At 36.9% G+C, this 13,422-nt stretch overlaps 1 protein-coding gene across 1 annotated transcript in view; it reads left to right on the plus strand.

Moving 5' to 3' along the window:
• The window catches only part of CTDSPL2 (CTD small phosphatase like 2), a 38,784-nt gene that overhangs the window by 13,764 nt on the left and 11,598 nt on the right, over positions 1 to 13,422 (plus strand). The window contains exons 2-8 of the mRNA XM_068696167.1: positions 3,321 to 3,529; positions 6,978 to 7,116; positions 9,324 to 9,473; positions 9,938 to 10,153; positions 11,135 to 11,213; positions 11,502 to 11,613; positions 12,508 to 12,594. Of these exons, the coding sequence (XP_068552268.1) occupies positions 3,338 to 3,529; positions 6,978 to 7,116; positions 9,324 to 9,473; positions 9,938 to 10,153; positions 11,135 to 11,213; positions 11,502 to 11,613; positions 12,508 to 12,594 (975 nt within the window). The 5' untranslated portion in view covers positions 3,321 to 3,337. The remainder of the gene's footprint in view (positions 1 to 3,320; positions 3,530 to 6,977; positions 7,117 to 9,323; positions 9,474 to 9,937; positions 10,154 to 11,134; positions 11,214 to 11,501; positions 11,614 to 12,507; positions 12,595 to 13,422) is intronic.

The following is a 13,422-nucleotide window of genomic DNA, read 5'->3' on the forward strand; positions in this document are numbered from 1 at the left end:
ATGCAGTTTATATCTCTAAATGTAGTACATTTCATTATATTTCAGTGTTCATTTACTTAATTCCTAATCCACCTCTGTGGATGGTTATCCGTGGTCGATCAACCACTTGCCTTAGTTCTGTGTTACTCTCTTCTTGCCGTCCAGAGCTTTTTAAATTCTGTAAATGAGACTTAGGAATCTCACTTCTCAATTGCAAGCAGTTTTTACGCTGTGTGTAAGTGTACACAGTGTGTGTCAGCTTGTGTTACGTCCATGTGTGTAAAAACACACACGTGGATATTTCAGGGAGTCCTGGCTATTTGAAGTCTGGAAAGGGCACATTGCACAGAGAGCTCGCTTTATAAACCGATTAAACTGGCGTAAAAATGAAGTCGTATTTATTTATTTACTTATTTTCTGTTAGCTTGGTGAGCTGGGCTGGCCTCTGAGGAGGCAGACAGCTCTGGAAGTAGTGTGGGGAAGAAATGAGGAGGAAGCAGGGGCAAGCCCCTAGGTTCCCTCCTGTCATCCCACCATACCTGACTTCAAAGCACCTTTGAGAAGCTTGCCCTGATCTTTGCATATTCCTGCACCTTTCTTCCGACATCTTTCTGGTTTGCTTCCCCTTTGAGCCCTTTGCCACCACTTCTCAGCATGAGCACGGTTCCCATTCCCAAGCGACTCTTCCTGGCAGGACAGACTGCACATAAAAACCCCGAGGAATGCAAAAAAGGCATGGTTAATCCTTCTCGGTGGTGTAGGGCTGTCTGTCTGGCGTGTAGGAGATCTGAAGGACCTGTTTGAAACCTCTCGGAGCTGGGGAGGTTTGGTGTTTGACCCCGCTGGCTGCGCTCCTTCCCCGCTTGCTTCTCTGTCCTAGGGATGGCTGCCTGGGATCGGATCTCTCTCCTTGGACCATACAGATTGAAGAATTTCAGGGGGTTATAACTTAAGCAAATTAGAGGGAAGAGCAAAAAATAAATAAATGCCTAAGCAGGTTGATAATGCAGCAAATGAAATTCCCTTCTCAACGCATGGAAGGACTCGGGCTCCTCGGGGAGCTCTGAGAACATTTCCAACACGGCAAAACGGCGTTGTTTGTCTCTAACTTCATTCCACCAAATTGCTAACTATTTAGCTTGAAATATTGATATATTTAAACTATTTGGTTTAAAAGTTTAATGGCCATTTTCTGTCTTGGGCTTTATTTCCTGCAGAGCTGTGAATTCCTTCTTCTCCCACGTACAAGAGCACTGAGAAACCTTAACTCAGGTGTTCTTTTTTCAGCCACCCGTGATAAAATGATTTCGTTAACAGAATTTAATCACTTAATCAACGAGAAGTTGACTAAAAATAATGTTTTCCTGAATATTTCCAAAGTAAAAATACATTTTATGTTTTAAGGTATCTTTGGATCATTCTGTCTACTGATGTTTGGTGATTTCTTCAATTTTATAATTAGGTCCTCCTGATTTGTGCAGAAGTGTGATAGGACCATACGTCTATTGAGCTGGACTCTTCCCACTGTAAATCATACACAAAAAGTTAATCTAGCAGGAATTTGTAAGAAAAAAAGGTCAAGATGCAGGTTTTGATAACACATTCATTTTACATCCTTGCATAAGAATGTGTTATTTTTAACTTTTTATTTTTCTAGTGGCACAGAGTAGGAACAGCAAACTGGGTTTAAATCCTTGGGGACGTTTTTCGGTTTTCCCCAGCGTTACTGTTTTTCTGCATACAGTCGATTCTATCAAACTAAATGTGAGTTTTACAGCAAATATTAATAGTGAAAGTATGCTCGGATGGACTCTGAGTTTTAATGCTTCTGTTACTAGAGGGCTCAAAATTGTAAGTAATTTTCATAAATTTAAGCAAATGGTTTCCATTTTCTTTCCTTAAACCCCAAATATCAGTCCACTTTTGCCATAGTTACTTCAGTCATTTAACTGTTTTGACCTTCCCCTGTCTGTAACAGCTGTTGTATTAAGTGGTGATGGAAAATGCTGGCCATGTATGCAAAATGAAACCTTGTGTTAGCAGTTACAGCAATTGTACCTAACTGAAGTATTTAACTCCTGACCATACCAATTCCATATTACTTTTGCTTAGTCCTCTCAAGAAGATGTTGGTAGCAATGTTATTCTTCATTAGCTGGAATACCTTTCATTTAAGATTGAGCTGTACCTAACTGCTAACCAGACTGTTTCTGAACGATAACATCGCAGTATTTGTGTCTGCGAATCGTGCTGCCATTGCCTTTTCCTAACAAGACAGTAGCTGTTGCTTCCTTACCCGTATTTTTAAAGTTATCTCTATTCAGCCGTATGATACGTGTTAAAGGAATTTCAGAAAACCAGATTCTGAGTCCTATTGTGAAAAGAATACCCTTTTCTTGAGAAATCAATCAATAAATAAATTGCCTTTTGTCGTGTCTTCAGCTAGGACGTGCGTATTGCTCTTACCTGTATTTCTGGGCGTTACGACTCAGATGGATTTCTTGCTACTTTTCTCTGCTCCTGATCCAGCACATGCAATAATTTTCAGCACATGAATAGTCCCATTCAAACCAACCCGAGTATGAGCTTCAGTCAACTGGAGAAGGCATTTGCCACAATCCAGAAAAGCAGTTATATTTATGCACAAATTTAACTCTACCAGCAGTCCAATTGAAGGCTGGAGATAGATGTGACACATTTGCTGAAATGGCCTTTTACTCTGCTCTAATAAATATTGCCTTTGCATGAGTCTTCCTGTGCTCTAATCGTATTCCCAAATACAGTTGTATTGGAGATCCATCTTAGGTTCCTTTGTTGAACTGCTCTATCCTCACCCATATTTAATGCGTGGTCTCATTTATGATTTCTTCTTCTGTGAGCACTTGACATGAATTTAGATTTATGCTTCATCTCAAATTTAATGCAGAGCCTTAAAATGATGCATTGTAAGGAACAGGGGGCTGGAAAGCGCTGCCTAGGTCATTGAGTCTAGTCATCGGATGCTGAAGACACCAGGCACCATAAAATCCTTTCCGTCTTAAAAACAGTTAGATTTTTTGTTCCTGCTACTTGGGCTGGAGGGTTATGCAAAAACCTCATTGATCTAATGGTTAGATGTATTCGTGGCCAGATGATATTCATTTGTTCTTCTGCCAGTGGTATGCTTCAGCTTAAATAGCTCTTCCCTTTCATTTAAGTTTAGCCATATATATGTGTGTGTGTGTGGATGTAAAAGCTGAGTGCATCAGAACACTGTCAGTGTTATATAATTTTTTCGGTTCCTGATCTGAAGCTTAATGCGTTTCTTCAATGACTAAGTATACTTGTTTTTTCCCTTTATAGCTTTACATGTGGTACACATGAAAATGAGGCTGAGAACGCGGAAGGCTTCTCAGCAGTCGAATCAAATCCACACGCAACGTGCTTTGAGGGCAAAGAGGAAACACTCGGAGGTGGAAGAGAGCTTACCTGTTGGCGGAGGAAAACCACAGAAAAATGAAACTGGCTTATTGTCTTCAATCAAGAAGTTTATTAAAGGAAGCACACCGAAGGTACAGTGTCAGTGGGTTTCTTCTTTTGTTTTTTAATTGGGTCATATTCAATTAATTTTGATTTTAAAATGCTTCTATTAAGAATAAATAAGAATATGTAAATGGAAAGCTGGGGCTAAACCACTAAATCTCATCTGCCTTGATACAAACAGAAACCTAAATTTACTAATTTTCACATGTTAAAACATGTCGAATGTAGGTTCTGAGAGAGAATTACATGTATGGCTTTGATAGGCTGAATGCAACCTTGCAATTGCTTCCAAAATCTCATTTTTTTTCTGCAAAGAGAAAGGCCAATCAAAAAAAAAAAAAAAAAAAGTCTTCATTCAGTCCCAGCAATGCAAATATTGATATTACTTAGCTGTAAATTTTAAAGAGTACCCAGGAAGTCATAGCACTGGTTATGAACTATATGGTTTAAAAAAAGTGATTTGAATGCAGAATAATTTTCTGTTTTCTGAACTAAGTGTTGAAAAGATAACTTTGTAACAAGATAAAGTTGAAATAATTTTAATTAAAGTAACAATGTAATCTTAAATTGTCAAAAATATAATGAAATTTAATCTTTAATGTGTTGACTACTTATCATAAGAGTATTGAGGTACTGACAAAGAAATACTTCAGTAAAAAGCAAATGCTTAAAACCACTTCCATTTTCATTGAAGTAGGACAATTAAGCCATTTTACATTCAGCACCTATGTGGCACAACAGTGCAACATTTTGGCTGCAAAACCTCTGCAACAAAAAGCTGAAATCTAAGCAAAACATTTTACGTAGGAATTTCAAGATAAGAGAAATATATCTGTTTTTTTTCTTTTTTTTTGTCTCCCTAAGGTTTTGTTAACTTTCTCTCTTCCCCTCTTCTCTCTCCTAAATCTTTGAATTATATTTCATTCTTCTTTTTTTTCTTGACAGTTTTTTTTTAAATATAAAATGTCCACGTTTTTCTTCTGTTCCCTTTCATGTCCTCTCCTGTGTCTGTAGCAGGACTTGGAGTGGCTCCAGTGGCATTAGCATGGCATGATATTGATACTGCCGGGCTATCTTCCAAAGCGCTAATGACTTAACAAAGTAGTCTTGTGGCTGCCATGGAAACGTTATAACTCTGTGAGATAGTGTATGTGTACAACTTGCATAGTAGTTCATTTCTGGGTACGTTGAAATCTAAGTCACCACAGCAATTATATGGATTTGTGGCAATAAATGTCTTCATAGCTAGTGTATCGTGACAATTTTGATGGTAGTCATAACTCTTCTGATATTGTAAAGGTGGCTTATTGGAAATACTCCTTCAACAAACGGAACCTGAAAAAACATTATAGCTATTTAGGTAGAGAAACTAGAGCCTAACACGTGGCTGTAGGAATGTGGATGGTGATGGGTCTGATCTTGAGGTCTTTTCCAACTCAGAGCCCATGTCCAAGTCAGGGCTAGTTAGGGAATACAAAAGAGTATTTATTATTTACAAAATGACAAGTCTGATCTACCTGAAAAACTGATGTGTGTATGCATTCAGGAAGTACTACAGTATACTGCAATAAGATTTCCACTGTATAAATCAAGGAGAATTGCAACCTTGTGTGTAATTTCATCTTTAAATTCTATTAATGAACTACTTGAACTCAGACCTTGTAGTTTGTGATATTGTCACACCACTTCTTGTCTACTGATTTATGTTCATATTACATCCGTGTTTATTATTGCTTCAGGGCTTGTTTATTGTTGGCTGTTTTTTTTTTTTTTCCTTCCAGTCTGGTCCGTTGCACTCTTTTCCCCCTTTTTTGCCAAAGAATTTTTAGGAGTGGTAGAATTTTATTTTTTGTTTCAGGAAAATAAATTATTTCTGCAGTTTGGTTTGTGGCTTTTTACATGAATGCAGAACACCCAGAGGTACGAGGCTGGCCATCCTGGAACCCAAAGTCCTTTTTTCTCAGGACCGGTGCCACACAGGCAGAGCACTGTGAGCTTTCCCACACCATCACGATAGCTCCTGTTCTGGAGAGGGAAAGCAGTTTCTGGATTTACTGAATCCGTTGTGCCTCTGCTGATACTATGAGACAGATTTTGTGTTTTCATGGTGTTTTCTGTAATGTTCCTGCACTTGTTCTCCATAAAGCACGAGTCATTTTTGGATTTTATGCATAGCTTTTAGAAGTTAATTAATTTCTCTCTTTTTTTCCCATGTTGAATTTGAACGAATGACCTGAAAGATAAGGTGCCTTGCTGTTCTTTTTATCAGTGAGCCATCTGTTTTCTCTCATATAGGATTTTATGGTATATACATTACCAGTAATTGCTCGTCGTAGTAATTGGATATTGTTCTCACCAAGGTTGTTGGTCAAGAAGAAACTGCCAGTAGGAAGCTTTGGGGATCAGTGGTGGTCACATACTTTGTCTTCTGATATGGCTGTCCATGCATTTCCATGTTTGCCAGTATTTCTTTTAGGTACTGTACTCTTAGCACGGCCCTTAAATTACTTTTCTAAAGGATCAATTTACCTTTTTTTGGAGCATGCAAACTTTTTTCTTTTTAAAGATGTGAAACTGCTGCTCCCAGAAAGGTAATATTGTAAGTCTAAAGTAGAAATTTTAATTTACTTTAATATGCTTTGTGGCCTTTTCTTTTTAAATATTTAATTCAATTTATTTTGCTTTGTCTCACGTTTTACATTTCAGTGTACTGTATATGGCTGTATTTTAGATTGCCATTTTATTAAGATGTAATAGGTGCTTTGGGGCAAAATGGGAAGAAACCTGTCTTAAATATCTGTGCTACACGTACACACACGCTCAGAAAAAATATGCAAAAACGATCAGTTCTTTCCCATTCATGTAACTGCCACAGAGGAGAAGAGTAATTTTCTTAAAGGTAAGAAGAATCACGGGGTTACAACCCTTGCATATAATATTTGTAACAGCTAAGTTTTGCCATGGGCTATCTGATATGAATTGAGTACTACCACGGTACATACTTAGCAACAATTTAGCAAGCCACTTTATGTAAGGATCATGGTGGGACATTGTCTATTGGATATTATTATGCAGTTTACTTTCTGTATATTTTAACAAGCAGAGAAATGAAGTTTCTCATCATTCTAGTTGTCTTCTTTCTACATTTCCTTAATGCCACAGCACTTAATTACAAATTGACTCTCAAATTGACTATTTAAATACTGTAAATAGTATTTAAAGACAGTTTTTCTACAACAGAAATTCCAAGCACAGCTTTCTTTCCCAGTACTTAGCTATTTACCTTGGGTTGTGTCAGTTTGGATGAGTTTAAAATTCCAGCTGGGCAGATCCATGTTGTATGTTCTGCATCTGGAAGTGGAACAATAAATGGACCTTTGGTGGAACTTTCCCTAACAGCTAACATTTTCTGGTGGCATTCAGCGGAGAAAAAAAGCACTACTCAGTATCTTTCTTTCCCCTCTTTTCTGTTTTAAGGAAGAAAGAGAAAATCCTGCAAAAAGAAGTAGAATTGAACGCGATATAGATAACAACTTGATTACATCCACACCTCAAACAGGAGAAAAGCCTAATAAACAGATCTCCCGAGTAAGACGGAAAAGTCAAGTGAATGGAGGTTTGTAAATATTCTAATCATACGTTATTATAGTTGACTGGTGATTCAGTAGCCTTCCAGCTGTTAACTAATAAAGGACATTTCTCCAGGTGAAGGTTATTAAGAGTTTTGTGATTGACTTCAGTGTTAGCAAGGCTGAACTAATAGTACTGAAATAACATTTCCAAGACTGCAAGCACAAGTTACAATGGATGTGTCTGAGAGGGATTGTTTTATCCTAGTAAGAACAATTTCATTATGTGATAATGACCAGCTATTTTGGAACTATTTTTTTTTTCTAAAAGAAAAGAAGAGCCCATAATGATTATTTGATTTAGTTCTTCTCCCATTTTCTCACAAGAAGTGAAATAGGACTTCCCAGTTCATGACATTTGTGGAACTGACCTGGGTTCCTTAGATATTGAAAGCACTTGTCAAACATGTAGCACATTTGTCAAACATAAATTCCAACAAGGTTTCTGACATAGAATCATGGAAAAAATCAGGTTGTCAGGGACCTCTATAAGCCATCTGGGCAGTCCTCCTTTTCCTCTCCCAGCAAGGTGAATCCAGCTTGAAGAGAAATCTGACGTTTGAAGTTGGATCAGGCTGCTCAGAGCCTTGTCCAGTCAAGTTCCAAATATCTCAAAGGATGGAGATTCTACAACCTCTGTGGGTCCCTGTTCCAATGTTTGACCACCTCATTGTGAAAATAATTCTTTTTTCAGTATCTCTAATAATGTCACACAGAGATACATCCTGTTAGATAAAATATTCCATGAAATTTAAAGCGTCAGCTGTGGTTCCAGATCTGACTTAAAAAACACATTTTTAGACTCCTTTTCCTAAGGAAACGAGACTTCATGTGTTTGTGCTGCCTGTCAGTGTTCCTTCTTTCTCCCAGTAACTTTAGAATCCGTTGTCTGATTTCTGCCAAGTTTGTCAGCAAGGCAGAGGTCTGAAAGATTTTATATTCCAACAAGGTTTTTAAAATCAGTAGCTAAGTACAGGATGGAGCTCCAAATGAGGGACTTCAGCGATGGAAGGTTTACAGTGTGAGAGAATTACCTGTTTGGTTGTTGTCAGATGTCTGTGTAGGATCATTTTAGGAGTATTTGCTACCGTTAATTATTTTTTTTGTGTCCTGGAGAGATAATAGGTATGCACTGACTTTGAGTGTGATGCATGCAGACAATGCTTAAAGATGAAAGGGAACCATTTACCTGAATAAAGTTGTCTGATGGATACATGTAGAGCACACTGAACTCATTTTACTGTTACAGCAATACCAAGTTCTTAGTGAAGACACTCGGTATTAGTGAAAGCACTAAGTTGCAGCTGGCACACCCTACGTTTTATGTAAAAGCGACGGGAAGTGTGAAGTACTGGTGCAGCTCCATCAGGCTCAGCTGACAAAAAGGTTCTCAGCTCATGTGCACAAAATACATTTGCTTACTTCCATATGGACAGACAGCTCAAAGACTTGTTACTGTAAAGTAAATAACTTCTTTCATTTCAGTCTCAGAATTATGTCTTGGATCTCACCCATGAGATAGCAGTTTTTAGTTTTAGGATACGCTTTAGATGCACGTTTATAGAAAACCTTTAATTGTTATGTGGTATGTTGTTGTAATAACTAAGATTTACTTAATTCTGTGTTCTTTGTTATCTGTCATAACAACTAAGAATTATTTTACTTCCTAATTGTTTTTGTGTGTGTGTTTGTGTGTATACATGTACATATACGTATATGGGGAGTACAGTGAAGCATGGACTTGATCTTGTGAAGTTTAGAGATTCAGCCACTGGAGTTCCACTGACACTTTCTCTTGTTTCCATCTAGTGGAGCCCCACTGACACTGACATCTATTTGTTGTGAAGGGTGTGCAGCATCGTAGTCTGCCTCCTGTCATCAAGCACATTTAAAGGATTAAAACTTCTATTATCTGTTAATCTATAGCATATTTGTTATTAGCAATTATTGCTTCCTAATTTGAAATTCTGAAGCTTAAGATGGTGTTGAAAATTGGTATTTCATTTTTATGTTGTTGCTAAATTGCTACCTGTTTTTATTTTTTAAGGAACTATTAGGCTAATTGCTCTTGTCAACTAAGGAAAGTCAGGGAGCAGGAGGGATCTTTCCTATAGTGAAGATAATAACAATAAAAGAGAGGGTGTACTGTGAAAAACAGAAGCATGTATTATACTTCATAACTTTTCTTTTACAGAAGCTGGAAGTTACGAAATGACAAACCAACATGTAAAGCAAAATGGGAAATTAGAAGATAATCCTACCACTGGCAGTCCCCCACGAACTACGTTACTGGGGACCATATTTTCTCCTGTCTTCAATTTTTTTTCACCAGCAAATAAAAATGGTAAGCATTATTTTAAAAGCCAATAGTGTTAAAGCTAAGTGATAGATTTTTGATTATAAGAAAATGTTGCTTTGAGTGGCGGTACACTTTTCATTCTGATTTACAAACCAAAGGTTACTACAACCAGATAAAAGGCCTCCTTCACAATTCTTAGAAGGGTTGATCATTGTTAAAAGAAGCAATAAGCTTATATGCAGTAGAAAGTTTCTTTCTTAGGTGTAAGTATCTAGCAGTGTACCTTTTATTGAAAACGTAAAATAAATGCTGGTATTAAGATCCTTGTCCCAAACAGAAGGGTGTTTTTCATTCTACTTTTGGTTCTTATTTTTGTAACATGAATCAGATACAGCCTCTTTTGGTTATTCTGTAACATATTTTTTGGTGTTTAGTGATGACTGTCAGTATTCTTTAAGCTGAGGTACCTAACAGGTAATGACTATTAGTGTACTGAAATCTTAATTCAGGAACGTCAGGATCAGATTCTCCAGGACAAGCTGTTGAAGCTGAAGAAATAGTCAAACAGCTTGATATGGAACAGGTAGATGAGATTACTACAAGTACTGCAACGTCAACCAATGGAGCAGCTTATACTAGCCAAGCAGTGCAGGTCAGATCTGCTGTTAACAATGGTTTAGAAGAAGTAGAGGAAACAAATGATCGTGACCTGCCACCACTTACAGGTAAGAAATGTGTGCTTGCCTTCTACTCAAGTCCTGAAGCTGTAGATAGTTGCTACTCCTAGGGAGATTCTAGCACCCCCATTTTGTATAAATTAATATTTCATGTTTGCTTAAAACATGCAAACAGTATTCATACCAATTTTTTTTTTATCAACAAGCAAAACTTTTTTTATGCACCGAAGACGCAGCTTTTGCAAGGCTCATTTATTTCCATTGTAACTTAGTTGACTTCATAACATTTCTTCAAATGAAAACAGACATTGAAGAATAAAGACATTTTTATTACTATTTAAACTACCCCCTCACACACACACATTAAAAATGTATCCCCTAGACTTGCTGATCACAAAAGAGAAATTTGCAGCATTTTATTATCATATATTGAAATAACACATTGAGATGAATAAGAACATAAATATCCTATATTAATTTTCCACATTTTCTTTGGAAAAACTCAACATACACAGTTTTGGACAAAAGTTCCACATATAAGGATATTCCATATCTATAAAATTCACGATCAACTCTCTGTGGAGGGCCTGCATCAAATTCTTTAGTTATCTAAATCCTCATACATGCATAGGTGTTTCTCCTTTGACACAAATACCCTAGCAAATGATGGGTAGGAGCTGGTCAAGTGTCTGGAACATGCATGCAGGTTGTTCATATCACCAAAGGTTGTAAGCGTGCCTTGCCCTGTAACACGGACACTTTCATTTGGCCAGATCAAGAAGTTCTGTGGGATGATGTGATGTTGAACCCTCAGGAAAATTTGTGAGAAGGCATGCAGGGTATTTCAGATGAAATACGAGGACTAGCAGACTCCTGCTCTTTTTCACTGTTGTTTAAGGCACTCGTGTATAAAATGCAAATTTACACTTTTAAAAACTGCACTAATAAGACTAGCTTTTGTGTTGTTTTATTTATTTATTGTTGTTTTGTTTTGTTTGTTTTGTTTTGGTTATTTTCATTGAATTTTAGCACCAGTATCTCCGGACAGTGGCTACTCATCAGCTCATGCAGAAGCCACCTATGAAGAAGACTGGGAAGTCTTTGATCCGTAAGTGGTAATACCTGTACTTAAAACATGAATTGATCATGTTGGGTATTGGATTAAGGAATTGTTATTTGAGTTGCTGTGTTTTTTATATTACAGTAATGAATTCCAAAATCTCTTAACTTAAAAAATAAGTGTATGTTGAAGTGTTTGTTTTTCAGTTTAAATTATTTATTTCTTGTGTGGCTTTACACACAATATGCGTTTTAAAATATTTAGTTGGGCTACAACATTGCCAGTCGCATAATGCATACACATTTCTAAAACAAAATCTGATATATTTTTTTTCAGATACTATTTCATCAAACATGTTCCGCCATTAACAGAAGAACAACTTAACAGGAAGCCAGCTCTTCCACTGAAAACAAGAAGCACACCAGAATTCTCATTAGTTCTAGACTTGGTAAGTACCTTTATAAATACATAGCAAAATCAGGGGGAGAGCTGTGTAGTGTTGGATTTGTTTTGTCTGTTGCTGAAATTAGTAATGTGTGCTCTAAATAAAAATACCTTGCTGAAGGTTACACAATTTTCCTAATACTTTTATTTAAAGATGGTCTGCATAAAAGTAAATTTAATAGTGGCAAGAATAGAATACTTGCTGTATTTGTCGAATTCTTAACATTGTTTCCCCCAAAAAGTATTAATTTTTTTTTATCATCTTGAACAAAGAATTATCTGTCCCCATAAAGCTTTCCAGAACCAATGGAGAAAAACAAGATGTACTAAGTAGGAAAATTTAGCTTCATATGTCTTGCATCAAAATTGACCAGGAATGAATCTTTTAATTCTTATAGAATTCTTCTTCAAAGAGGCCAGAAATCCACTTTCTTAAATATTCATAGAAAATGTATTTGTGTTTAGAATAATTTCATCAAGTCACTCTGTTCTGAAAGTAGTTTCAGACACTGCTGATGATGTCAGGAACATTGTTTTACCATGATTGATACCAGTTGGTGGGTACTCTGGTCATGTAAAATGGATAGATGATTCAAATTGATAGATGCAGATTTGAGCTGAATGACAGTATAGCCTACAAAATTAAAATGTCTTCTTACAATTATGCCACTAGAACACAATTCTAATTGAAATTTTTCAAAAACTGCAATAATAACAAAATGTAAAATTCATTCCAAAAGCTCGTATTCAATTTTGACAGTGCTTGCACAAAACTAAGTTTTCCAGACTAAATAAACCCACCTTAAAAGGAACATAAAAATCTAGACAACTACTTCTCTTTTCAGCAATCTTTTCACGTTTTTTTCTTACTTTTATACCATCTTTTAATTTTTAATAGGATGAAACGTTAGTGCACTGTAGTCTAAATGAATTAGAAGATGCTGCACTCACTTTTCCAGTTCTTTTTCAAGATGTCATTTACCAGGTAATTAGCATGCATAGAAGAATATGTACCTTTTTATTTTGTTTGACATATGAATTCTTCCCATTTATATTTGTTATGATCTTGTCTAAAGAGATAAATAACTGCCTGGCATTTAACAACTATCTGGGTTATAAACTGCAAGGTGGATTATCCTGTATTAGAAATACTGTGGAGCACTGTTTGTTGCCACAATGTGGTAATGTTGGACACTGATTCAAACTGTAAACATTCATTGCTAAGAAAGTGTAAATGATCTTCGTAGCAGCAATCTTCAGCAGCAGCATTTCTCCTTGCCAGCAGGTGGAGGCAGGAACACTGAAAGTTTAGCCAGTATTATTTCCGAGTGCAGCTTCTCATGGACTGTTAACTTTCTTCCCTTCATATGGAAAACCAATTCACATTGGTTGATCATTTCTTTCTGTACAGAAGACATCTTCTGAGCCTGCTGTTAACTAGCTTCTGTCTAGATCATTAGTCTTGCTGTACCCTCCACCAGTGCCAGTTCTACCTCTTTACTCCCAGAGAGTCTGCTTGGTGCTTGGAGTGATTTTGATTGTCTTGTGGAGACTGCTAGATTTAGTTTTTTGTTCTGCTTTAGGAGGTACTGTTAGTTGTATGTGATTTACATTGACGTACCACTGAAGAACAAGCATGGGAAGAAGGAACTCTCTTCCAGCAACTACCAAAAGATGCTGCACTGACCCAGGCTGTTGTTCTCAGGTCCTTTTGTGTGATGTACCTGGGAGTAGCAACAGCTTCCCCACCATGTAGTTCGCACGATATTGGATCCCACTGTAGTATCTTTGGAGAATGAGCCAGTCATCAGGC

This window comes from Anas acuta, chromosome 12 (assembly GCF_963932015.1).
Source record: "Anas acuta chromosome 12, bAnaAcu1.1, whole genome shotgun sequence".
Classification (NCBI taxonomy): Eukaryota; Metazoa; Chordata; class Aves; order Anseriformes; family Anatidae; genus Anas; species Anas acuta.